Source organism: Podarcis liolepis (genome assembly GCF_965112155.1).
Source record: "Podarcis liolepis genome assembly, chromosome: 7".
Lineage (NCBI taxonomy): Eukaryota > Metazoa > Chordata > Lepidosauria > Squamata > Lacertidae > Podarcis > Podarcis liolepis.
The window spans coordinates 1,957,328-1,983,083 of NC_139561.1; the positions used below are offsets into that span (position 1 = coordinate 1,957,328).

Genomic DNA, 25,756 nt, shown 5'->3' on the forward strand with positions numbered 1-25,756 from the left:
TCCAACATCAGTTTAAAAACCTCTGATGAAGGAGAGTCCACCACCTACCAAGGGACTGTTCCACTGTTGAATGGCTCTTATTAAGCCTAACTAAAATCAATCATAAGCTAAAAACACCTGTCAGCATTTTTACATGTCTGGATAAGCAATTGCCTTTTTAAAAATGCTTTTAGCAGGCGCCAAATAGAGTACAGTGAAGGCACCCAACTGATGTCAGTAGGCAGGGGGTTGCAAAGTGTCGGTGCTGCCACACTCAAAGACGGGATTTCCTACAAAGTAACATGTGGCACCTGAGAAGCAGTACCAGTTCCTTCATGGGCTTCTCTCCCTCTATGGCATGACCCCCCACTGATGCCTAGGGGTGCCCTCTCCTAAGGAAAGGAGAAGGTGAGAAACAACGCTCTGGTTTCTGTCACAGGAGAAAGGAGCGAGCGCCAAAGCGAAGGACTTCATCAGCCTCGGGCTGAAGGACGGGCACCTGGTGTTCAGGTGAGGGAAGGCCGCATAAGAGTGCACGCTATTGGTCGCTCTGCATTGAGGCTCCGGGGTGGCCAGTGTGGTGTAGTGGTTAAGAGCGGTAGTCTCATAATCTGGGCAACTGGGTTCACGTCTCCGCTCCTCCACATGCAGCTGCTGGGTGACCTTGGGCCAGTCACACTTCTTTGAAGTCTCTCAGCCCCACTCACCTCACAGAGTGTTTGTTGTGGGGGAGGAAGGGAAAGGAGAATGTTAGCCGCTTTGAGACTCCTTCGGGTAGTGATAAAGAGGGATATCAAATCCAAACTCTTCTTAGAATCATAGAATCAAAGAGTTGGAAGAGACCACAAGGGCCATCGAGTCCAACCCCCTGCCAAGCAGGAAACACCATCAGAGCACTCCTGACATATGGTTGTCAAGCCTCTGCTTAAAGACCTCCAAAGTAGGAGACTCCACCACACTCCTTGGCAGCAAATTCCACTGTCAAACAGCTCTTACTGTCAGGAAGTTCTTCCTAATGTTTAGGTGGAATCTTCTTTCTTGTAATTTGGATCCATTGCTCCGTGTCCGCTTCTCTGGAGCAGCAGAAAACAACCTTTCTCCCTCCTCTATGTGACATCCTTTTATATATTGGAACATGGCTATCATATCACCCCTTAACCTCCTCTTCTTCTTCTTTGACACTGGCCATGTGTTTCCTTCAGTTACCAGCTAGGAAGCGGAGAAGTGAACATCCTGTCCGAAGACCCAGTTGATGATGGAGAATGGCACAGAGTGACAGCCATCTGGTGAGACGAGTGTGGAGAGATGTGGCTTGGGACACCCCTAGTTTGACAAGCCCAAGTGTTAGGGGGTGGAGAAAGGCATAGGCCCTGTTCCCGGAACAAGGCGGGTTGAGGAGCAATTTGTGTGCTTCTGGGGCTGGGGATGCTGCCCTTGAAGCTGACCCAGAAACTCCAGTGGGTGCAGAATGTCGTGGCGAGGCTCCTTACGGGGTCCTTGCCGCGGGATCACATTTATCCAGTGCTTTACCAACTGCACTGGCTCCCGGTGGAGTACTGGGTCAGGTTTAAGGTGCTGGTTTTGACCTTTAAAGCCCTACACGGCCTAGGACCCACATACCTACAGGACCGCCTCCCCTGGTATGTCCCACGGAGGACCTTACGGTCTTCAAATAAAAACATCTTGAAGGTCCCAGGCCACAGAGAGGTTAGGCTGGCCTCAACCAGAGCCAGGGCTTTCTCGGCTGTGGCCCCAATCTGGTGGAACGCTCTGCCACAAGAGACTAGGGCCTTGTGGGACTTAACATCTTTCCGCAGGGCATGCAAGACAGAGCTGTTCCAGCTGGCCTTTGGTTTGGACTCAGTCTGACCCTTATGTTTCCCTCCCCTTATGGTTTTGATCCATGGGATATTTTTAAAATGAGGCTGCATTTTAAATTGCATTTTAACCTGTATTTTAACTTGCCCCCCCCCCGCATTATGTTTTTATTGTAATTTTACTGGTGTTAGCCGCCCTGAGCCTGGCTCAGGCGGGGGAGGGTGGGGTATAAATAAATTATTATTATTATTATTATTATTATTATTATTATTATTATTATTATTTTGATCCACGTGAGGATTCCCCTGTGGAATATCCTTGGACCACATTTCCAATTCTGTTCTCACGGGCAGATGACAAGCACTTCCTTATCCATGCTCATCCTTTCCAATCCAACCAACCTCACTCAAAAACACCTTCGTCCTTCTGACACACTTTCCTGTTCCTCCCCCAGGGAAGGGAAAAGAGGCTTCCTTCAAGTCGACGGCAAGGAGATGGTAGCTGGGGAATCTCCTGGCAAGAACGTCATGGTGAATACCAAAGGTCGAATCTATATAGGTAAGCGCCTTCATCTCAACAAAGCCGCACCACTTTCAGGGCTCATGAGGGATTCACACCTCCCCTTTTCGTTTAGTTTTCGGCAGCCCTCATCAACGGAGTAGGTTTTCTTCTTCTTCTTCTTCTTCTGTTATGTTTCCCTCGGGGGTACAGCCATGAGGTGGGAACAGGCCAGAGAATCATAGAATTGTAGAGTTGGAAGGGACCACACGGAACATCTAGTCCAGCGGTTCTCAACCAGTGGGTCCCCAGATGTTGTTGGACTACAACTCCCATCATCCCTGAGCTCTGGCCTTGCTAGCTAGGGGTGATGGGAGTTGTAGTTCAACAGCATCTGGGGACCCACAGGTGGAGAAAGGCTGATCTAGTCCAACCCCATACAGTGCAGGACCCGTTTGCCTCAATGTAAGACTCGAACTCGTGACTTCATGCTCTGCTGAGTGGTGATGGCCACGGTGGCAGCAGCTTCTGGCAAGATCTTGCCAAGATCTCAGAAGATCTTGCTAGAACCCACTGTTGGCACCACCACTTTGCAGGTGCTGCCGCAGAACCCAGGTCCGGGCGCCAGCCGTGCGGAAGCACCTTCCCACTTCGCCTAAGGCAACAGAACAGGATGTGCCATCCATGCAGGAGGGCATCGCTTTTCATGTTTCCTTTCAATGTTGATTGCCACACTGGTTGCTGCCTGACTTCTAGAGCCTTTCCATGCAAATGGTGTAAAATTCACAGGTGCCGCACGACAACTTTGTGGCATCAGCCCTCCTGAATTTGGGAAGGCTGTTCAAAGGACCCTCATCCTCAAAGCTTTACACTTCAGTCTGGACTGTGTCAGTGTCTCAGGGCCACCCATGCCTACAGGATGTACCCGGGTGGGCATTATCGATTTGCTAAGCAATGCTTCTTCAGGAACGCCTCCTACAAATGATTTATTGAATATTTACAGATAAATCGTAAACAGATAAGAACATTGGCGGGATTATTGTAATAACCTGCAGTTTCATAAGAGTATATATTTAAAGAAGATAAATAAATGTGCAAATTAAGTTACCGTATTGGCCCAAATATAAGCCGCACCCAAATATAAACCACACCTTTAAAATTCAAGGAGGAGAAAGAAAAAAATACAATACCCAAATATAGGCCGCTCCATTAAAATTCTGCAGGCAGCCACACCTGTTCCATTTTACCATATGTCTGTTTCAGCAGCGTTATCGTAAAAGCCAATTTCCGTAAGGTCACGAATTCAAGCCGCACTTTAACTTTTCATGGTCGGAATTTGGGGGGGAAAGTGAGGCTTATATTCAAGCCAATATAGTAATTTGGATATGCAGAAGATACTAAAAATAAATTTAAGGAACTGCAGAAACGGGGTAGGAAGTCAAGTTTTGAAATGTTAAAATGATTGCAAAATCAGTGAAATATCTAAATCTGAAAAGTATATATATATATATGCTTTCGTAGATTTTCACGGGTACAGGAATGCAGGTTTTGGTGTCTTCGGGGGTCTTCCCGTGTAAGAGTTGGGGTGTCTAGGCGACGTTTCGACGAGGTCTAGCAAAACAGGGTTACGAAGCTAATCCAAAAAGAAACACCCCCCAAAAACCAAGACACAGAAGAAAACAATGGCATGGCCCTCCTTCCTTATATCAAGGGCACTACAGATAAAATTAGCAAAATCCTCCATAAACACAATATCAAAACAGCCTTTTGCACCAACCAAAAAATAGCCAATATCCTCAGAAACCCCAAAGATAAAATCCAGTTGGAAAACCAAGGGGTCTATGAAATACCCTGCAAAGTCTGCCCAGCCACGTACATTGGACAAACAAACAGACGAATAAATGCACGTATCGCAGAACACAAGAATGCCGTCAAAAAAGAAGAAAAAACTTCCTCTCTTTTCCAACACATGAAAGAAACAGGACACGAAATTAATTTTGCAGATTCCAAATTGCTCTTTAACATGGAACATCACCACAAGAGAATAATCATGGAAGCCATCGAGATAGAGAAACACCCTCACAACATGAACAAGCGTGACGACACGTCCCGCCTGCCAGACATCTGGAAATTAGCCCTCCCCACAAAAACCGACACCAGAACCAGAGGCACACAGAACGCCATCACCAATCAACCACACCAGACCCAAACCCAGACCCTCTCCACAGATAAATTACAGACACCATCCAGTAGCCAAACCATAGTGGCACCTCCGGATGCTGCACCCCCCTGCAATCCCTACACAGATCTGGCTGGCACAGGGCACAAAACCACAGCTCGCCCCTATACACGAAGCCAAGCCAGAGCACAACTAAGTGCAGTACAACCATCTTCTCAGAAAAACTCTTCACAAGCTCAAGAGGTCAAGACACGAAAGCTTTAGCAACTAATCCACACCTAATGACCCACCTAAGTGGTACTCAGAATATCACTCAAGAAATCACTCAAGATATCCCTCAAGTAATTAAGGAACAAAAGAAGAAAAGGCACACTAACCTGGGAACTTCCTCTCTGCCCAGAACGTTGGAGGCTATACACCACACCCCCTCAACAGTATTTATAGGAACTCAAACACTGAGATCCTGCTCTGTTCCAGTAACAAGAAGCCGAAAGCACCAGCCTGAAGATGACGAGTGAGACCTCGTCGAAACGTCGCCTAGACACCCCAACTCTTACACGGGAAGACCCCCGAAGACACCAAAACCTGCATATATATATATATATATATATATATATATACATATACATATAGAACGCCTACAAAAAAAACCCAGGAGAAACACAACAAAAGGATTTTAATGTATTTCCCTAATCGTGTTTCTACATTTTCCCTTAAGAAAACATAGAAAGCAGCTTGCATGAATTTCATTTTAAAAACGTGGTCCACATGGCAGCGACAGTAGCAAGTGACTTGTGGGCCCGAGTTGTGAACGAATGGATAGCAGCAGGAGAACCTTGAAAAGTCTACCCGCCTCTCTGAAGGATGCTGTGCAATTGAATCCCACGGCCCAAATGAGGGAGCATCGGTGATGATGCTGGAAATCAAAATGTTGGGATGGAGGCTGCGGTCCCTGCCAGCCTCCCGAATCCTCCCAGTGACTTGAGGAGGAGAAAGAGGACAACAGCCTCTCCCCTTCAGGGAACACACTTGCTGACGGACGGCTCTTCCTTTCCCTCTGCGCAGGCGGAGCACCTGACATCCAAACCCTGACCGTGGGAAAGTACATCTCGGGGATCACGGGCTGCATCAAGAACGTGGTGCTGATCAACAAGCGGCCCGGCCAGCAGCCTCAGCAGCCCATTGGCCTGCACCATCACTCGGAAGCCGGTCTCCACATCCAGGAGTGCTCCTCATAGGCCGGGCTTGCCTCTTAACCACACTCTTCGCTGTTTGATTTTTTTGTCATCAGGCCAATTGAGAGACATCTATTGTTATTATTATTATTATTATATTATTATTATGAATTTTTTTAAAAAAGAGAAACACACACTCACAAAAATGGTGCTTTGCTGCTACCAAAAGAAAATGGGGGTGGGGTGGGGAGACGTGGGAGGGAGTTGGTTTAAGGGTGTTTTTTTGTGTGGAAGTGACAGACCGATGGGAGCCACGTAGGGCCTGTCGTCGTCCCACCACCTTCCCCAGCCCTCACGTGGAAGGACAGAGAGAGAGAGGGCACGGTAGACACTTAAAGGACTGGAGAGTGGCATTCGTGAGAGGCCCTTGGACAGAGCTGTGCCCGAGGTTTTCCAGGGAAGAGCATCTCAGACAGGGCCTTGCCCTGAAGAGGCTGCTCTGAAGCCGAGGGGTGGGCAACAGGGTGCCCACGTGACTTCTCTTGCTTCTGCTGCTGGGCTGGGCCAGGCAGGTTGTGACCAAAGATACTGTTCTGTCTTGCCCTTCCCCTCCTGTCTTGCTTGTGGGTGGGGTGGGTGGGTCTCTGTATCGTGGTGCCCCACGCCCAACGCCGTAGCAGCATCCAGCACTCCAGCCAGGGCAGAGTTCGCAGGAGCACCGAGGAGGGAGGGAGGTCATTTGCCCTCGTCCTCCAGCATGAGCCAAGCTTTTCAACTTGGACAAGTTTGAGCTTCCTGCGTTTTGTTGCGGTGCCCCACGTGGCACTGCCCGCCTGGCACAATTGAGTTTGCTCCCGCCCCTCACTCATCCTGGCTAGGCTGTGGCCAGTGTTATTTTTCTAGAAAAAGAGGTGCTGGAACTCACCATGAATGCCTCGCTGGTTCTCTTTTAGTGGCAATGGCGCCTGCCCGAGAAGTGCTGGAACAAGTTCCAGCCAGGAAGGGCTGCGGCGCCTCAGAGCATCCTCTCCACCTGGTCCTCAGTGACACATGCAAAGCCATACGGAGTTCCCCAGTGCTGGCTGGCTGGCGCGGAAAGCAGCCGAGAGCCCAACACCAAAAAGCGGGCAATGGTTCCCATGCCTTAAGCGCCAAAGGGCAGAAATGGGATTTGCCCCTCCCAAGCCATCAGTGCCTTATTAGTCTGCGGGGGGTCTCCCATAGATCCACACCTTGTTTTGCAGTGTACAGTCCCCCAGAGCTGCAGACACCCCGGGGCCTGGCAGGGCCAGTTAAGGAGCTGTTGCAGCCTCATCTGCTGCCTGGGAAGCAGGCAGGCAGGTCTCTCATCAGCATTTCAGAGGACCCTTTCCGTGGGCAGGGGTGGGGACAAGAGTGTTGCAACGTGTGCAGGAGAGCTGCGATGGGCACCCCACACAGCAGCTCCTGCCAGCCTCCCAGTGCCACAAGCACTGGAGGGCAGGAGTTTCCCGTCCAGCGTTCCCAGGAGGGCGGTAAGATGCTTTGTGGGGGGATGAGAGGCAGAAGGAGCCCATTGCAGCTGGGGAAAGGGGTTTTGACTGCTGCCTTCTCCTCTCAGCCCCGAGACACTGAAGAGGGCAGACTTTGGAGCTGATCTTCAGCTAACTATACTGCCTTTCCTTCCCTCTTCAAACAGCCCTGGGTGTTGCCCCTGCAGACAGTGCTGGTGCCAAGCAGGCACTAGGGGGCTTATCTTTTGAGCTTGGGCCTCACAGGATTGTGCTCCAGCCAGCCTCCCACATTCCCTTAATGGTGTGGCTGGCTCTGGCTTGCCCCGTGTGAGCCTTTGCCACCAGTGTTCACTCTGCCTTGCCCGCTTCCTTCCAGAACCAGAATTCTACTGCCTGGGAGGCACCATGATGCTTGTGTCGCTCCAGAACCTGTTCCTGCCTTTTGCTTACCCTGCCTGCCACCCCCATTTGTTCTTTTTCTTTCTTTCTTTCTTTCTTAAATAAATGGTGCTGAACCCCAAAGTCCGTGTGTCAAGTCTGTGGCTCCCTGTCTTACCTGAGGTTGTGTGCATGCCGCACATTTAAAGCACACATGCACACACAAATCTTGGGAACTAGCTTGTTAAGGGTGCTGGGGACTAGCTCTGGGAGAGGCAAACAACAGTTTTTGGGATTCTTTGTGGGACAGTTGTGTGCTTTAACGGGTGGCGCTGTGGGCAAAATCACTGAGCCTCTTGGGCTTGACAATCAGAAGGTCAGCGGTTCAAATCCCCGCAACAGGGTGAGCTCCCATTGCTCTGTCCCAGCTCCTCCCAACCTAGCAGTTCGAAAGCACGCCAGTGCAAGTAGATAAATAGGTACCGCTGCGGTGGGAAGATAAACGGCATTTCCGTGCACTCTGGTTTCTGTCACGGTATCCCATTGCACCAGAAGCGGTTTAGTCATGCTGCCCACATGACCTGGAAAGCTGTCTGTGGACAAACGCGGGCTTCCTTGCCGCAACCCCAAAGTTGCCTTTGACTGGACTTAATCATCCAGGGGTCTTTTATCTTTTGCCTTGGACAGCATTGCAACAGCTTGACCAATGGGAACTGAAAACAACACAGGAGGGCAGAGAAATTCCATACTGGTCTCTGGGTTGATTTTGTACATACCAAGTGTGGTAGATCAGCTGCACGTCCCAAAAGAAGTAAAAAAATCCCCTCCATTTCAGTAATTTCCCCAGTGTTTTCTGCCTTTCCTTATGACTGTGCTGGGAACAGATGAAGAACAGTCCTATGTTTTAAAACAGTGGGTTTCAACCGGTGTGCCATGTCACCCTGGGGTGCCTTGAATGATGGTCGGGGTGCCAGGGCAACACTGGCCTCTGTCCCTCCCTCCTCTAATGCCCTCTTGTGTCTCTGCCTCCCAAAGGCTTGTGCGGCTAATTATTGCAGCAGCCCTGGCTATAAGCTCCCCAGGCAAATGGTACCTTTGGGAAGCACCTCTCTTTGGGGCAGGGGGCAGCTCAGAGACCAGGGATGGCGGCAGCTGCTGCCCAGAGGACTCCCAAGGAAATAGGAGAGGAGGCTGAGGGAACACTCCACAAGGGAGGGTGTTTGAAAAAGGGTGAGAGGCTGCCAGCTCTGCAAGCAAGGGCTCCTGAGCCCCACAAGAGGTGCCACAGAAAGGATGTAGTTGGTCAAGGGAGACATGGACTCAAAAAGGTTGACAATCTAAAATACCCACATTTCAAAGCTTGTCATTCCCAGTCTCCTGATACCATCAGTGGAACAGGTGCCTGACTTGGTGCCTCGATATAAAACAAGAGGGAACATCTGTGGGTCTCCTTTGACTTGATCCCACAACTCGGGTCTTTTCCTTTTCTTACAGTGGGGAGTCAGCTAGATGAACATGGGCTTTCCTTCCCCTATCATAAGCTGACTGTTGCTTAAGAGGAAAGATCTCAGACCCAGAGCAAAAGAGAAACCCCATCCACACACCAAACCTTTAAAGTGTTTTTGGGCCAATTTAATGGTCATGACTTCCCCCCCCCCAAATCCTAGGGACTCTTAGCTCTTGTGAGGGGGGTCGGTCTCCTAAGCACCCTTAAAAGTGCAGTTCCAAGAGCTGTTCGACAGAGGAAGGTGGTGGGCTCTCCTTCCATGGAAGTGGTTGGGTGGCCATCTGTCAAAGAAGCTGTAGCCGAGATTCCTGCATTGCAATTGGTTGATTCTATGAAACCCAAGTGGTATATGACATGAGAACTCGTGCACATCCTGAATGCTGGAAGATTTGGCCCCTATCTGGACAGGGATAGCCTAACCACTGTTGTCTGTGCTCTGGTAACTTCAAGGTTATATTACTGCAATGTGTTATAGGTAGGGCTGCCTCTGAAGATGGTTCGGAAACTTCAGCCAGTGCAGAATTCAGCATCCAGGTTACTCACCTGAGCAAGATGGTTTGAGCATATTACACCGATCCTGGTCCAACTGCACTGGCTACCAATTAGTTTCCGGGCCCAATTCAAAGTGCTGGTTCTGACCCATAAAGCCTTAAACGGCTCAGGACCGCAATAGCTCAAGGACCGCCTCTTTCCATATGAACCTACCTGGATCTTGAGATCATCTTCTGAGGCCCTTCTTCGTTTGCCTCCTCCTCGAGAGGTCCAGAGGGTGGCACCATGAGAACGGGGCCTTCTCTGCAGTGGCTCCCTGTCTGTGGAATGCTCTTCTCAGGGAAGTTTGTCTGGCGCCTTCATTATACACCTTTAGGTGCCAGGCAAAAACTTTCCTCTTTAACCAGGCCTTTGGTTGATCTGTTTGACATCCTATACCCTTTTAAAATGAGGCTCCTTTTTTGGGGGGGTGTTATTGGGTTGTTTTTATTTTGATTATATATATTGTGGTTTTTATGTTTATCTTTTCTGTGAACCTCCCTGAGACCTCTGGGTATAGGGTGGTATAATAATAATAATAATAATAATAATAATAATAATAATAATAATAATAATAATAGGAAATACTACTTTACTTAGTGCATAGTTAAACTATGGAACTCCCTCCCACAGAAGGCAGTGATGGCCAAGAGTCTAGAAGGCTTCGAAAGAGGATCAGGCAAATTCATGGAGGTCAGAGGCAGAGAATGCTTAAGAATTCCAGTTGCTGGAAAGCACAGGAAGAAAGGGTCTCCTTGTGCTCTGGTTGCAGGTTTCCCACTGGCATCTTGGTGGCCACTGTGAGAACAGGATGGTGGACTAGATGGGCCATTGGCCTGATCCAGCAGGCTATTCTTGTGTTCTTAAATGCATGGTGTGGATGTGAGCGTATCTCAAGGCCTGGTGCCAAGTGCCTTAGTTTGAACCCACTGAGGAAAGAAGCAGGCATCTCCTGCCACCTTGTGGGAGATCAGCCAGTATACATCTGTCTGATAAGCCCAGGGGTCAGCAGCCTTTTTCAGCCGTGGGCTGGTCCACCATCCCTCAGACCATGGGGGGCGGCGGACTATATATTTTGGGGGGGAGTAAGAAGTACGAATTCCTATGCCCCACAAATAACCCAGAGATGCATTTTAAATAAAAGGAAACATTCTACAGTGGTACCTCGGGTTACATACGCTTCAGGTTACATATGCTTCAGGTTACAGACTCCACTAACCCAGAATATTACCTCGGGTTAAGAGCTTTGCTTCAGGATGAGAACAGAAATCGCACGGCGGCAGCAGCAGGAGGCCCCATTAGCTAAAGTGGTGCTTCTGGTTAAGAACAGTTTCAGGTTAAGAACGGACCTCCAGAACGAATTAAGTTCTTAACCCGAGGTACCACTGTACTCATGTAAAAGCACCAGGCAGGCCCCACAAATAACCCAGAGATGCCTTTTAAATAAAAGGACACATTCTACTCATGTAAAAACACACTGATTCCTGGACCGTCCATGGGCCAGATTTAGAAGGCAATTGGGCTGCATCCGGCCCCCGGGCCTTAGGTTGCCTACCCCTGGCTTAGCCCCATCATGCCTCCACTGCCAGCTGCACCCCTTCTGGCCCATGCTCTTCTAAAACTGAGGGCCAGTGACCCTGCCCCCCCTCTCGTAGTCACACGGGTGGCTCGGTGCTTCCATGCGGGGTGACCTTGGGGGGCTCCCGGCGGGTGCAGCTGCGTGGGCAGAGGTGGCAGGCAGCGCAGACGGAATTGCAACCGGGCAGGTACCTGCAGGCGCCCATCCTCCAGATGAACCAGCCTGGATTCCAGCAGCACCAGAACACGAAGGCAGCACCCAGGATGGCAGCCAGCGAAGCAAAAAGAGGTTTGCGTTTGTCTGCAGAAGGAGGAGAAGGAGCCTGGTGAGTTGCAGGAAAATGGAACAAATCGTGTTCCCCAGCAAACAATTGCCCCAGCTGTGCTATTTTGATACTGTTGTTCATTTCAAAAAACATAGACACTGCTTGGCTGTAAAGAAAAACTCGGAGCAGTTTACAAAAAGGGTAGAACAAGAAAATCAAAAAATTACAACAATAAAACCTACAAAAATTTAAAATACTAAGAGATTCAAATTCACTTTAACTTTATAAGCATGTGGATAGGCTTAGCTATACAAAAATGTTTTATATATGATAAATAATGAATTGAAAAGGATGTTTAAAATAACGTTTGTAAAAAAACAAAAACAAACCAGAAGCTTTTCTTTCGGGAATTATAGGAACAGTACTACCCAAACTGTACAGAAACTTATTCATGTATGCGACTACAGCGGTAAAAATGTTACTTGCCCCCAAATGGAAAGAAGCAGAAGTCCCAGCAAAGGAAGAATGGACACAAAAACTTATGGAATATGCAGAAATGGCGAAACTTGCCGGAAGAATGAGAAATCAAGAATATAAACTTTTTATAAAAGAATGGAAATAGTTTATTGAACATTTACAGATAAATTGTAAACAGATAAGAACGTTGGCATGGTTATTGTTATAACCTGCAGTTTTATAACAGTAGAAGACTAAATGAGCAAATTAAGTTAATTTGGATATGTAGAAGCTATTAAAAATAAATTTAAGGAACCTCAGAAAGAGGAGGAAGTCAAGCTTTGAAATGTTAAAATGATTGTAAAATTAGTGAAATGTAGACCTGAAAAGCATATTTTTTTAAAAAAAATGTTTTTAGCAGACTTCCAGGGGAGATGAATGGCGGTTTTTCTGTCTTCCTGTTAGCTCCTGCTGACTTGGTGATTGATAACAGATAGTCTGACTATCGCTCTGGAGATAAGGGATGATCTGGGAGTTACCCTCAAATGCTTTGAATGAGGCTGTTTTTCTGCTGTATGCACCTGGAGACTTGGATGGGGATTTGAGTGAGTGGGCGAGCTGAAGAGTTGCCATTGTGCCAAACAACATAGAATCGCCTTTTGTAGGTAAGAAAGAACTGTGGTTTTAGCTTTCCTTCCCAGAAGGAAGAGCAGCAAAAGAGCCTTGAGCCCAGGAGTCAGCCTCTTTTCCTTTGGCCTTAGGCCCACCCCCAGCCGGCTGTCCATTGTCCTCCCTGGCCGGGGGCGGGTCAAAGGCCAGCTCAGGCAGGTGGGTGGCACCCGCCCAGGTGAGCCTCGCTTGGTGCCGCAAACCCCGCCCACCTTCGGGGAAGGGAGGGCGGATATTAGCTGAAAAGAGTACAGTGATAGCCACCTGCTTGGTATCAACAGGCAGGGAGTTCCCAAATGGCACACTATAAGCAACCAAGTTATTACAAGGCCTCATTCCTGCCAGCAATGGTACTGCTGTACCTGTTTTGTCCCAGGTGGCAGTGCCTGGGGGCAGGAGCTGGCTTTCCTGGGGTCCTGCGCAGGTCACCTGACTTGGCAGGGCGTTAACTGCAGAAGAGGCCTCGGCATTATTCAAGGGCGGCAGGCGCGTGGGTGAGCCTGGAGTTGAAAAGGAGAAAGAGTCAAAAACAGTAGTGGCCTCTGTGCTGCCACGGAGAAACCCAAAGCAGAGGGGCGTAGCCTCCTCCCTTTCCTAACAACTTAAGGGGCCGCTGCAGCCATCAGGCTCAGGCATTCAGCCTCACTTTCTCACCCATTTTTTAAAGTGATCATGAGCAAGGAATGGCACCGTTATAAGAATTTTAAGGTGATAAATATATAAAATAAATGTTCATAACTGTATATAAACCACATGTCTGAAACCCCATAGAAAAAGTCCTGAACAAATTGACCTCAAATATTTCTCTGCAAGGTCAAAATGGAAACTCTCCCCATTGTCTCTTTGCACACAAATCCTGTCTTAAGGGCACTTTTAAGATATGAATAGAGTGTGAGCCCAGTAGTTATCATAACAAAAGAATGGCCAGGATCCCCAGGTAATCCAGTCAAGTGACCATTAACAGGCAACCTGGCAGAAATGATAAAAACAATGCACTCAGATTTCTGTTGTAGACCGCCTTTTCTGTGATGTAGGTATGATGTTTCTGGGGGTGGTCTTGGACTCCAGGATGGGCAATTTAAAATGTCTATATAAGGGCTTGCGCGCATGGTTCGGGGTCTTCCTCCTCTCTCCTGCGTGTGGGGGAGCACCCTGTTGCAACAGTTAATAAAGATCAGGCTTACTAGCTGATTTGCTTCTCAATATTCTCTGGCTGGCCTCTATTATTTTCTCCTACCGATAGAGAACCTGCAAAGGGACTCTATATGGGCTCTTGGGTACCCCATAAGGGAAAAGGAGCAGTTTGGGTTTTTTTACTTATAACAGCACATACACACACCCTCTTCCTTGCACCAGGCTGGGGACTGGGCAGCCTGGTCTGTACCATCCCCACAGTTATCGACACTGCTGCCATCGCAGACTAGGCTGGGAGGGATGCATTTTCCATTGTGGCAGGGAAAATACGACTCCGTGCTGCAGGCCGAAGCGTTCAAGCCTGCAAGGGGAGGGAAAGGCAGATTTTGCTGTTCTTGCTGTTTAATGTACCTATACAGTGGTACCTCGGGTTAAGAACTTAATTCGTTCTGGAGGTCTGTTCTTAACCTGAAACTGTTCTTAACCTGAAGCACCACTTTAGCTAATGGCACCTCCTGCTGCTGCCGCCGCACCACTGCTGCACGATTTCTGTTCTCATCCTGAAGCAAAGTTCTTAACCCGAGGTACTATTTCTGGGTTAGCAGAGTCTGTAACCTGAAGCGTATGTAACCTGAAGCGTATGTAACCCAAGGTACCACTGTAATCAGTGCTTTTTTATAGAAAAAAAGGGGCCAGTACACGAAGTTGTTACAGGGAGGTGTTGGTACAGCGTACCTTTGAGTATCCCTAGATAAAAAGCACTGCCTAGAATATACCTCCCAAACTAGCTTAAAACAATAGTTAAAATGCATTTAACACCAGCATTGAAATTTTTAAAAAGGTAAAAGTAAAGGACCCCTGGATGGTTAAGTCCAGTCAAAGGTGACTACGGGGTTGTGGCACTCTTCTCGCTTTCAGGCTGAGGGAGCCAGCGTTTGTCTACAGACAGCTTTCTGGGTCATGTGGCCAGCAGGACTAAACCACTTTTGGAACAACAGAACACCGTGACGGGAACCAGAGTGCACAGAAACGCTGTTTACCTTCCTGCCACAGTGGTACCTATTTATCTACGGTTGAACGGTTCAACAAAAGGCGATAGAAGCGGGGAGTTTACACACTTCTCCCCCCGAGGATGCAGTGTCATCGACTATATTCTTGTTCCTTATAATATTATAAATTCGATCATGGACCTCAAAATTGGAACGCGTACTGAAAGCGACCATCAGCCATTATCGTTGTCTATTAACTTAAAGGATGAAACCAAAATAACCAAGTATAATATCATAGAACCTTCTCAATACAAACAAATGACTCAATTAAAATGGTCCCAGGAAATGAGTGCAGCAGTGGGGCAAAAACTTACAGCCAACCTGAGAAAACAAGTACTATCCAATTTAAAGACCACTAATCCCTACAGTGATATTCCGAAAATCTATAATGAAATCTTTCAAATGTTTGTAGAGCTTAGTACTCCACTTAAAGTATGGATACTTAAACATAGCGCTAGCCCCTGGTTTGACGATGAATGTTTCCAGCTAAAAAGAAAACTGCGCCAAACATTTAAAAATAATCGCACTAAACTAGAGCCCTCTTATCTTGATGAAAAAAGAAAATATCATTACATTCTGGCCGAAAAGAAACAGAAATATGCAACCCAAAAATGGCTACAATTATTCGACTCAATTCAGAGTAAAAACAACAAAGCGTTCTGGAATCTAGTGTACGGAGGATTGAAAGCCGAAAATCAATTAACCCAACCACCAATTGCAGAATCCAAATGGTCCCAATACTTTACATCTGTATTTAACAATCTACACAGTGAACTTAAAGGAAATGAGACCACTAAAAATAAAATCAATAAACCCCAGGAGTGGCCAAGGGTAGAAGAAGTGGAAATTAGAGAGATAGTTAAAAATTTCAAATCGGGGAAATCTCCTGGGCCAGACGGTCTACCAATAGAATTATTCAAGACCTATATAGATTGGTGGGCAGAACCCTTAGCTCAATTGTTTACTCTCATAGACAAAGATGGGATCATACCTGAGATATGGTTAAGATCAATAATTATCCCAATCTTTAAAAATGGCGACCCAAAAGAACCAAGGAATTATAGACCGATAAGCTTATTATCAGTGATAGGGAAAATCTACGCTAAGCACCTTTTATCTAAACTCCTTACCTGGATGAAAAATCTAAATTTACCAGGGAAAGAACAAATAGGTTTCTCCAAAGGTTGCTCTACATTAGACCACTGCCTTATACTTATGCATTTGGTTGAAAAATATAGATCCCAAAGGCAATCTAAGATATATGCTGCTTTTGTAGATTTTCGTGGTGCATTCGACTCAATTGACCGCCCAAAGCTGTGGAGGAAACTTGCAGAATTAAAAATTGATCAGCGCTTATTGACTTTAATACAAAATCTATACTCTTCCAATGTCTGTCAAGTCAAACTTAACACCAAAGGTCACCTTTCATCAGACCTCCCAAACTCGAAAGGGGTAAAACAAGGGTGTATTCTTGCCCCCTTTCTATTTAATTTATTTTTATCAGACTTGCCAGATCACCTTCAAAAAATAGAATCACATGCCCCTAAACTTAATCAGAAACCAGTTCCTCTCTTATTATACGCAGACGATGCAGTCCTACTATCATTAACGAGTTTGGGTCTGAAACGTCTTATATCTTCTCTGATCCTTTACTGCGAATGTAATAAACTCTCTATAAATTATGAGAAGACAAAAATTTTGGTCTTCTCGAATGGTTGGAAACTAGAGAAATGGAAAATAAGAGGGCAAGAAATCCAACAAGTAAAAATCTATAGGTATCTGGGAATCTTATTCCAGAGCAATTTAGGGTGGGCAAATCATCGCACAAACGCCATAAAACAGGCAAAGTGCACCTCATCAGCAGTTGCCCGTTTTTATTATCAGAAAGGTAATCAATTTATTCCTGCGGCCAATCAGATATTTCAAACAAAAGTGCAAGCCCAGATACTCTATGGAATCCCGCTATGGGTCCAAGCATATAACAGTGATTTAAAAAAGATTCACTCCAGCTTTCTGAGACGTATTCTTGGACTCCCAGCTGTGATCAAATATGAAACAATGTGTGCAGAAATAGGCATACACACAATGGAATACTGGGCCTGGTCCACCTCAATAAAGTACTGGTTACGCTGCCATTTTCGCTGCTCTCCATCAAGCCTGCTCGCTGATTTGCTCAAAGACTCCTATAAATCAAGATGGTATCAGTACCTCGAAAAAAAGATTGAATCTTTAGGCATCGAGCTGGAGCCCCTGTACAATTCTAATGAGCAATACATTTTCCATAATATCCTAACTAGACTAAAGGATGTCGAGAGACAAAATATTATGGCAGCTGTAAACAAAATTTGCTCCCCCATATTCTATGATTTAAATATCTTAGATAGCAGAGTCAATTACGTCACCAAATTAATAATCCCAGCCCAACGTAGGGCTTTTATGCTGGCCCGGTTGAATGTTTTTCCCTCAGCATTTGTCCGGGGAAGATATCAAAACATCCCTAGAAACAAGAGATTCTGCAGATGCTCTATGAATGTCCCGGACACTGTAGAGCATATTCTCTTTCATTGCCCATTGTACAGTACGCTCCGTCAACGCGTGCTGTCCCCTCTTTTGGGTGGTCTGGAACCCCAGCAAGGTGAATGTGTGGGATTCTGCCTATCCGACGTTGACCAAAGGGTAACGGCGGGGGTAGCTGAGTTTTTGGTAGCAGCCCTCCAAGGAGCAGGTTAACAAGGAAATCCACTGATTCTATATGTATATATATATATATGTATGTAGCCAACTGCTGCCTTTTTATATATATTTCAAGGCTTTTACATGTTATTTTCTCTTTTATGGTTTTATTTGCATAATGCCTAATAAAGGTTTGATTTCAACACCAACTTGCACTGGCGTGCTTTCGAACTGCTAGGTTGGCAGGAGCTGGGACAGAGCAATGGGAGCTCACTCCGTCGCTGGGATTTGAACTGCTGACCTTCTGACCGGCAAGCCCAAGCAGCTCAGTGGTTTAGACCACAGCGCCAGTTATCCTGACAGCAGCCCAGTGGTCCACATCACCTGCACCTTACCCTTAGGGTTCCAAGTGTTGGACTAGGACCCAGGAGAGACCAGAGTTCAAATCCCCCCACTGGGCAACATGAAACTCCCTGGCTGACCTTGGAGCCCAGTTGCTCACCCACCTTCTAGGACTGGGAGGATTAAATGAGGAGGCACACACCACCTTGAGCTCCTTGGAGAAGCAGTGGAATATCAATGCTCAGCTCATTTGCAGCGGCTTCCTGCCTTACCAGTTCGAACGGAGGTGAAGTCACCGACAAAGTCGAGGTTGCTGGCCGCGAGTCGCGAGCCTCAAGGTGAGGAAGTTGCCTGTGGAGGTGAGGGGCCGTGGGATGTTCTTCCCGCACAGCGGCATCCCCAGGGGCTTCGTGGTGTGGTTTTGGCCATCGTAGAATTGCACGTAGGAGCCTGCTGTGCAAGGGTCAGGGGTCTCCCGCTCGCTTCTGGACTTGGGAAGGGCCAGAGTGGGGTGGTCGTTGCTGGCCCTGCTGGCCAGCGTGCTGGAAGGCGAGCGCACCATGCTGTACACCAGGAAGAAGCGGAACCGGAACTGGACCTTGTCTTTGGGGGTTGCCGCTTGCATGGTCAGCTGGCAGTCGGTGCTGGCCACTACGAAGTAGTAACGGCGGGAGTCTCGGTGGGATGTCAACACCATCCCATCCCCGTGCAGGGTCTGGCTGCAGAAATCAACCATGCTCACTGTTGGGCAAGAGGGAGAGGAAAAGGGAAAGTCATTGGCAAGGCACAAGGACATACATAGAAGAACCACCTTCTGGATCGGGCCAGAACCATCCATTATATTATTATTATTATTATTATTATTATTATTATTATTATTGTTGTTGTTGCTTTTCAGATTTATACATTTCACTAATTTTACAATCATTTTAACATTTCAAAACTTGACTTCCTTTCCCCTCTTCTTTCTGCTATTCCTTAAATTTATTTTTAATACCTACTGCATATCCAAATTAACTTACTTTGCCCATTTACTCATCTACTTTAAATAAATACAGTGGTACCTCGGGTGAAGAACTTAATTCATTCTGGAGGTCCATTCTTAACCTGAAACTGTTCTTAACCTACAAGACTTCGGTTATAACATTATGTTTGCAGACTGGGAACAGTTATGGACCACCGGTATAAAGTTTACGGCATGTAATGCTTTAAGAGAGAATATTATGAAAATGATTTACAGGTGGTACATGACACCAGTCAAGCTTGCAAAGATCTACCATCTGCCTGATAATAAATGTTGGAAATGTAAGGAAACTGAAGGTACATTCTTTCACCTTTGGTGGACTTGCCCAAGGATTAAGGCCTTCTGGGAGATGATTTATAATGAAATGAAAAAGGTATTTAAGTATACCTTCCTTAAGAAACCAGAGGCTTTTCTCCTGGGCGTGGTTGGCCAATTGGTGTCAAAGAAAGACAGAACTTTTTTTATGTACGCCACAACAGCAGCAAGAGTCCTTATAGCAAAGTATTGGAAGACACAAGAACTACCCACACTGGAAGAATGGCAGACGAAGGTGATTGACTACATGGGACTGGCTGAGATGACTGGCAGAATCCGAGACCAAGGAAAAGAGACGGTGGAGGAAGATAGGAAGAAATTTAAAGTCTATCTTAAGAACTATTATAAAATAAATGAGTGCTAAAATGCCAAGGTTAGAGAAATTAAGAGGTTACAGCTGTATTGATTTAGTAAAAGACAGGGGGAGTAAAAGGTTAATTAGTTAAATTCTGAAGTGAGGATTTGCTGGAAGAAATTTGAAAATAGGGATGCAGAAAGGGAAAGTATGGGGAAGTCGGAGAAACAGGGTTCAAGAAAAAAAGGTTTTGAAATTTTACATGTTTATGTGTTTGTTTGTTATCGTATTGTGTATTGTTTGTGTTAAATATGTGTTAAAAAACCAATAAAAATCATTATAAAATAAAAGAAACTGTTCTTAACCTGAGGTACCACTTTAGCTAATGGGGCCTCCTGCTGCCACCGCGCGGTTTCTGTTCTCATCCTGAAGCAAAGTTCCTAACCCGAGGTACTATTTCTGGGTTAGCGGAGTCTGTAACCTGAAGCGTCTGTAACCCGAGGTACCACTGTACTCTTATAAAACTGCAAGTCATTACAATAATCCTGCCAATGTTCTTATCTGTTTACAATTTATCTGTAAATATTCAATAAACTATTGCCATTCTTTTATAAAAGGTTTGTTGTCTTGATTTCTTATTCTCCCAGTAAGTTCCACCATTTCTGCGTATTCCAGAAGTTTTTGTATCCATTCTTCCTTTGCTGGGACTTCTGCTTCTTTCCATTTTGGGGCGAGTTACATTCTTCCCGCTGTAGTAGCATACATGAATAAGTTTCTGTACAGCTTAGGTAGTTCTGTCACTATAATGCCCAAAAGAAAAGCTTCTGGGTTTTTTTTTTTTTTACAAAAGTTATTTTAAACATCCTTTTCAATTCATTACACAGTCGTACCTTGGATCCCCGAACACCGATGGAGAACCTACAACTAGACCCTATAAGGGCTCTTGTGTCCCCCATAAGGGAATAAGGGCAGATTTTGTTTATTACACCTCAAAGCTGGTTAGTCCATCTCATTCAACATTCGGTTACTGGCAAGAGATGACTCAAGCTCATAATCAGGACATGAGGCTGCAGCCTCCCCACCTCTTCCTTTGTCCCCCCCCCCCTCCCCATACATGATATTATGGGGTATACTGCCTCTGAAAGTGGAAGCTTAATTTAGTACCAATCTCCAGACAGAACTATCCTCCATGACAATTTGTGTACAACTGTGTGCAGTTTGCAGTCAACAAGGTGCAACGTTGGCTATTTCGTTTTGCTTCTAAGAATGAAATATCTAGAGATTTGGGGGGCGAGTGAGAGTTCAGCCTAATGTTCCTGTCACAGCTGTTTGAAAATGGATGACTTCACCAAGCATTTATCAGCGTGCTAAATGAGCACACTATCACACGTGCTTAAATTATTTGCTTTACTAATTGCAACACCCAGCATATTACCATGGGCTCATCGGTGGCCCAGAGATGGCCGAAGGAAGCCTGTTTAACCCGAATAACACCCAGAGGATGGTTGCCTTGCTACTGTCGAGTGCAACAGAGGACAGGGTTGTTTTGTGGCAATTTAGAGTTGGTAAAGAGATTTATGGTAGTGGAAACCTTTGTGGCCTAAAGACCCCTTCTCCTTTAGTCCACATACGTTTATGCCACTATAAATCTCTTGGTCTTTAAAATGCCACAAGACTCTATTGTGTTGCCTAATGTCAGCTGCTGTCTCAGTTACCCGGCACTCGTTTATTTCACTCCTTTTCACCATTACCCAGAAGCAACAAAACGGCCAGCACATTAAACCCAGGAATTCTGGCCCTCTAGTTCTTCCCATCAGCCTCATAATTTCCATACATCCTAGTGTGAAGAATGAGAGGCTGTACTCAAGAGGCCCCCCCCCCCCACCAGCTTCTGGGAAATTTCACTTGGGCATTTTGTCACTGGCTCATTCCAACTTGCCAGCAGTGAGTGAGAACAGCCTCTGGAGACAGGTTTTCAAACACTTCTGAACCACACAGTGTTCAAGGTAGCTGTTATGTTGGCGTATAATTATGGAGGGGCGGGTTATTATTCAACCAGAGCCAGGGCCTTTTCAACACTGGCTCCGGCCTGGTGGAACGCTCTGCCTCACGAGACCAGGGCCCTGCAGGATCTGATTTCTTTCCGCAGGGCCTGTAAGACAGAGTTGTTCCATCTGGCCTTTGGCTTGGAGCCAATTTGATTCCCCCCCTCTTTCTTTTTCTTTTCCTTCTCCTCCTGCGATGAGGCTACATTTTAATATTTTAATGCTTCAATATTTTAATGTTGTATTTTAATTTTGTTCTTAAGTTGTATTCATTCAACTTATTTTTATTATTGCTTGTTAGCCGCCCTGAGCCCGGCCTTGGCTGGGGAGGGCGGGGTATAAATAAAAAATATTATTATTATTATTATTATTACAAAAGAATGGCCAGGCTCCCCAGGCAATCCAACCAAGTAACCTGCCAGACAGGAGATAAACAAGGACAGGAGAAAAACAACATTCAAATTTCTGTTTAGACCGCCTTTTCTGTGATGTATTTCTGGGGGTGGTCTTGATCTACAGGGTGGCAATTTCAAGTGTCTTTATAAGGCCTTGCGCGCCATTTTTCTGGGTCCTCCTCCTCTCCTGCTTGTGAGGGGAGCACCCTGTTGCAACAGATCAAGAAAGATCCGGCTTACTAGCTGCTTTGCTTCTCCATATTCTCTGGTTCTCCTACCAATAGGGAACCTATGTAAGGACTCTCTATGGGCTCTTGGGTACCCCAGAAGGGAAGAGGGCCATTTTTGTTTACAACACCCGCTTGCCACATTTTCTTATCTCCTTTTTCTCCTGCCGTCTCCTTTGCCTATTCTCAGTATTTTCACTCATATTCCCCCCCCCCCTTCAGTCCTTTTCTGGTTTGGCTTGAAAAAGAAGGGAGTTGCCTGCCTCAGAGGGTGGTATTTTTCCACCTGTCTTTTCTCTTGGCCTCATTTCTTCTTCACTGTCTTTTCTTTCTTATTCCACACCCAGGGCCAGATTTAGGTTTGATGAGGCCCTAAGCTACTGAAGGTAATGGGGCCCTTATATGTCCAGCTGTCCTTTATCAACAACGAATTGTCGTTGTTTTTGGTGTTGAATATATGCTAGATGGTAATTTATGGACCTAATAGGCATCTAAAGCCATTTGCACATAACAAAATATGTATTTTATCAAAGTGTTATGAGGGTTATAAGGTCTAAGATATAAAATAAATGTTCATAAATGTACCAGACGCAGGCACATGCGTGCGCGCACTCACACAAACACACAAAATGTCTGAAGCAGTATAGGAAAACAGTCCTAAAGCCATTTTCACTCTTTCAGTGACCTCAGATATTGTCTCTGTGCTCACAAATCCTGCCTTAAGGGCACATTTGGGTATGAATAGGGTGAGCCTGTGAGGAATTACCATAAGTATTTATCATCCCAAAAGAATAGCCAGGCTCTCCAGGTAAACCCATCAACAGGTTTCCTGCCAGACAAGATTTTGTTGTAGACCGCCCCTTCTGCTGTGATGTATGTATGATGTATGGGGGGGGGTTGAGGTACAGGGTGGAAATTTCAAAAGTCCATATAAGAGTTGGCACACCTTTCTTCTGGGTCTCTCCTGCCTTCTGTGTGTGGCAGTGAGCAACCTGTTGCAGTAGTTAATAAAGATCAGGCTCACTAGCTGCTTTGCTTCTCAATATTCTCTGGTTGGCCTCTGTTCTTTTCTCCTTCCGATAGCGGACCTACTTAAGGACTCCATATGGGATTAACATATTCAGCTAAGCAAAAGTGATTAATATTCTGATTTTCAAGGGACCCCCCCCCCCGGTTGCCCCCGCAAAAGGCTTCTCCTTGCAGAGGCGTAGGGAGGCTGGGGTGGATATCCTCACATAAGACAGTCTGGTTCATTGGAGATATGTGCCTTCTGCCAGCTGCCTGGGGTCATTCACAGGCTGCCATGTCTCTCTCTTTTGTCATTTATGGCGCTTAACTTGGCATCTCAGAGTAGTCCCGAAGGTTTCCAATCTAATCAATAAAATGACTCTTAAACAAAATCACAGAATTGTAGATTTGGAAAGAACCCCAAGGTGCATCTAGTCCCATCTCCTGCAAAACAGGAATTCAATTAAAGAATCCCTTGCAAATGGCCACCCAACCTCTTGTGTATAAAAAACCTCCAAAGAAGGAGAGTCCACCACCTTCTGAGGGCGTCTGCATTGATATCCCATCTTTTACTCCAAGGAGCTCAAGATGACATACATAGTTCTCGCCTTCTCATTTAATCCCCACAAGCTGTCCCCAGGTCACCCAGTGAGCTGCATAGCTGAGTAAGGAGGCATTTGAACCCTAGTCTCTCCCAGGGTTTCCCCTTCTGAGAAACAGCTCTTTACTTCACTCACAGAAGCTGCTCAGTTCTGCTCCTGATGAGCAGTTGCTGGCGTGGTTTAAAAAAACACAAAACTGCAAGCATTCTATGATGTCACAGTATGGGGCTTGCAGGCACTGGGCAACCAAAGCCGGCATGAGTGTTACACAAATCTGAAGGTGCACACATAGCAGCCATGCACCCTAGAGAAAAAACAATCCTTCCCCATTCAAAAATTATAAAATATTCCCTGGAAAAAAGACACACTTTCTTTGAGTTCACAGAGCAATCCCGAAGCCATCTTGACCCTCTTAATGACCCAAGATACATTTACTCTGCAGTTGAAGGAAAAACCTTTCCCAATAGTTCTTTTCACTTACAAATCCTTCCAAAGCTATCTCTCATATAACAATAATAATAATAATAATAATATTTTTTATTTATACCCCGCCCTCCCCAGCCAAGGCCGGGCTCAGGGCGGCTTACAAGCAATAATAAAAACAAGTTGAATGATTACAACTTAAAAACAAAATTAAAATACAACATTAAAATATTGAAACATTAAAATATTAAAATGTAGCCTTATCGCAGGAGGAGAAAGGAAAAAGAAAGAGGGGGAGGGAATCAAACTGATTCTAAGCCAAAGGCCAGGCGGAACAACTCTGTCTTACAGGCCCTGCGGAACGAAATCAGATCCTGCAGGGCCCTGGTCTCGTGAGGCAGAGCGTTCCACCAGGCCGGAGCCAGTGTTGAAAAGGCCCTGGCTCTGGTTGAGGCTAATCTGACTTCCTTAGGGCCTGGGACCTCTAGGGTGTTGCCATTTATGGACCTTGAGGCTCTCCGTGGGGCATACCAGGAGAGACGGTCCCGTAGGTAAGTGGGTCCTAGGCTGCATAGGGCTTTAAAGGTCCAAACCAGCACCTTCAACCTGACCCTGTACTCCACCGGGAGCCAGTGCAGCTGGAAAAGCACTGGGTGAATCTGCTCCCATGGCAGAGACCCCGTGAGGAGCCTCGCTGCAGCATTCTGCACCCGCTGGAGTTTCTGGGACAGCTTCAAGGGCAGCCCCGCATAGAGAGAATTACAGCAGTCAAGCCTGGAGGTGACCATCGCATGGATCACTGTGGCCAGGTCGGGGCGGGAAAGGTAAGGGACCAACTGCTAATTGGGCCCCCGCAAGAGAAGGGAGTTGGTCCCTCATCCCCACGCCATCCCGACCCAGCCATAGGACCTCTGTCTTCAAAGGATTTAGTTTCAATCGGCTCCCATGAAAATTTATAAATAGAGGAAGATCTGTGACAATAGATTCAAGAACTGAGGTATTTACCATTTCAATGGAACAGCTCAGACTGGCCAGGAAAGGGCAACCAGCAAACATTGTCAGGTATCATGACAAGAGACAAGCCAGGAGACAAGACTGCCTCTTGCTGTGATTCATGTCTGTTGCTTGTTGGGTGGGCAGTGGTTTTCAATCGGTATGCCGTGGCACCCTGGGGTGCCTTGAATGATGGTCAAGGGTGCTGCAAGCAACACTGGCCTCTGTCCCTCTTTCTCCCCGCCCCCCATGCCTTCTTGCATCTCTGCCTCCCAAAGGTTTACATAGCTGTTTGTTGCAGCACCCCTGGGCTAGAAGCTCCCCAGGCGAACGGTGCCTCCGGAGCTGGCCAGGGGGTACTTCCCAGGCCCCCGTGGGGCAGCGTGAGGAGGCACCTCGCTTTAGGGAAGGGGCGGCAGCTGTGGCTGTCCAGAGGACTCTGAAGGAGAGGGGAGAGGAGAAGAGAAGAGGGAACACTCCACAAGGAAAGGAGTCAGAAAAAGAACGAGAGGCTGCCAGCTCTGGTGACATAGCTGGGCTCCTGAGCCTCACAGAAAGAATGTAGTTGGTCAAGGGAGCCGTGGACTCAAAAAAGTCCAAAACCTCTGGGCTAAGGGAAACCCAGCCAGATTGGGGGGGGGTATAAAAAAAATTATTATTGTAATCATTGGCAATTTCTCAAGTCTTTAAAAGTTGTTACACAC

At 46.5% G+C, this 25,756-nt stretch overlaps 3 protein-coding genes across 3 annotated transcripts in view; 1 reads left to right on the forward strand and 2 right to left on the reverse strand.

Moving 5' to 3' along the window:
• The window catches only part of LOC310711924 (E3 ubiquitin-protein ligase MARCHF5-like), a 50,910-nt gene extending 27,039 nt beyond the window's left edge, over nucleotides 1-23,871 (reverse strand). Inside the window, exon 1 of the mRNA XM_083514419.1 lies at nucleotides 23,772-23,871. The gene's annotated coding sequence lies outside the window, so the exon portion shown is untranslated. The remainder of the gene's footprint in view (nucleotides 1-23,771) is intronic.
• LOC310711977 (basement membrane-specific heparan sulfate proteoglycan core protein-like) lies at nucleotides 381-7,664 on the forward strand. Its single transcript, XM_083514517.1, has 4 exons — nucleotides 381-489; nucleotides 1,182-1,265; nucleotides 2,252-2,355; nucleotides 5,540-7,664. The coding sequence occupies exons 3-4, from the start codon at nucleotides 2,292-2,294 to the stop codon at nucleotides 5,710-5,712; spliced, it is 237 nt and encodes a 78-aa protein (XP_083370643.1). The 5' UTR covers nucleotides 381-489; nucleotides 1,182-1,265; nucleotides 2,252-2,291; the 3' UTR covers nucleotides 5,713-7,664.
• On the reverse strand, nucleotides 11,214-18,703 carry LOC310711125 (uncharacterized protein; the record flags this gene model as incomplete). The annotated part of the gene is given in 5 exon segments (XM_083512595.1): nucleotides 11,214-11,437; nucleotides 12,890-13,027; nucleotides 13,867-14,022; nucleotides 17,998-18,032; nucleotides 18,034-18,703. Coding segments are annotated over 5 exon segments (1,173 nt in total). The 5' UTR covers nucleotides 18,654-18,703.
• Nucleotides 23,872-25,756: the final 1,885 nt, after the last annotated feature.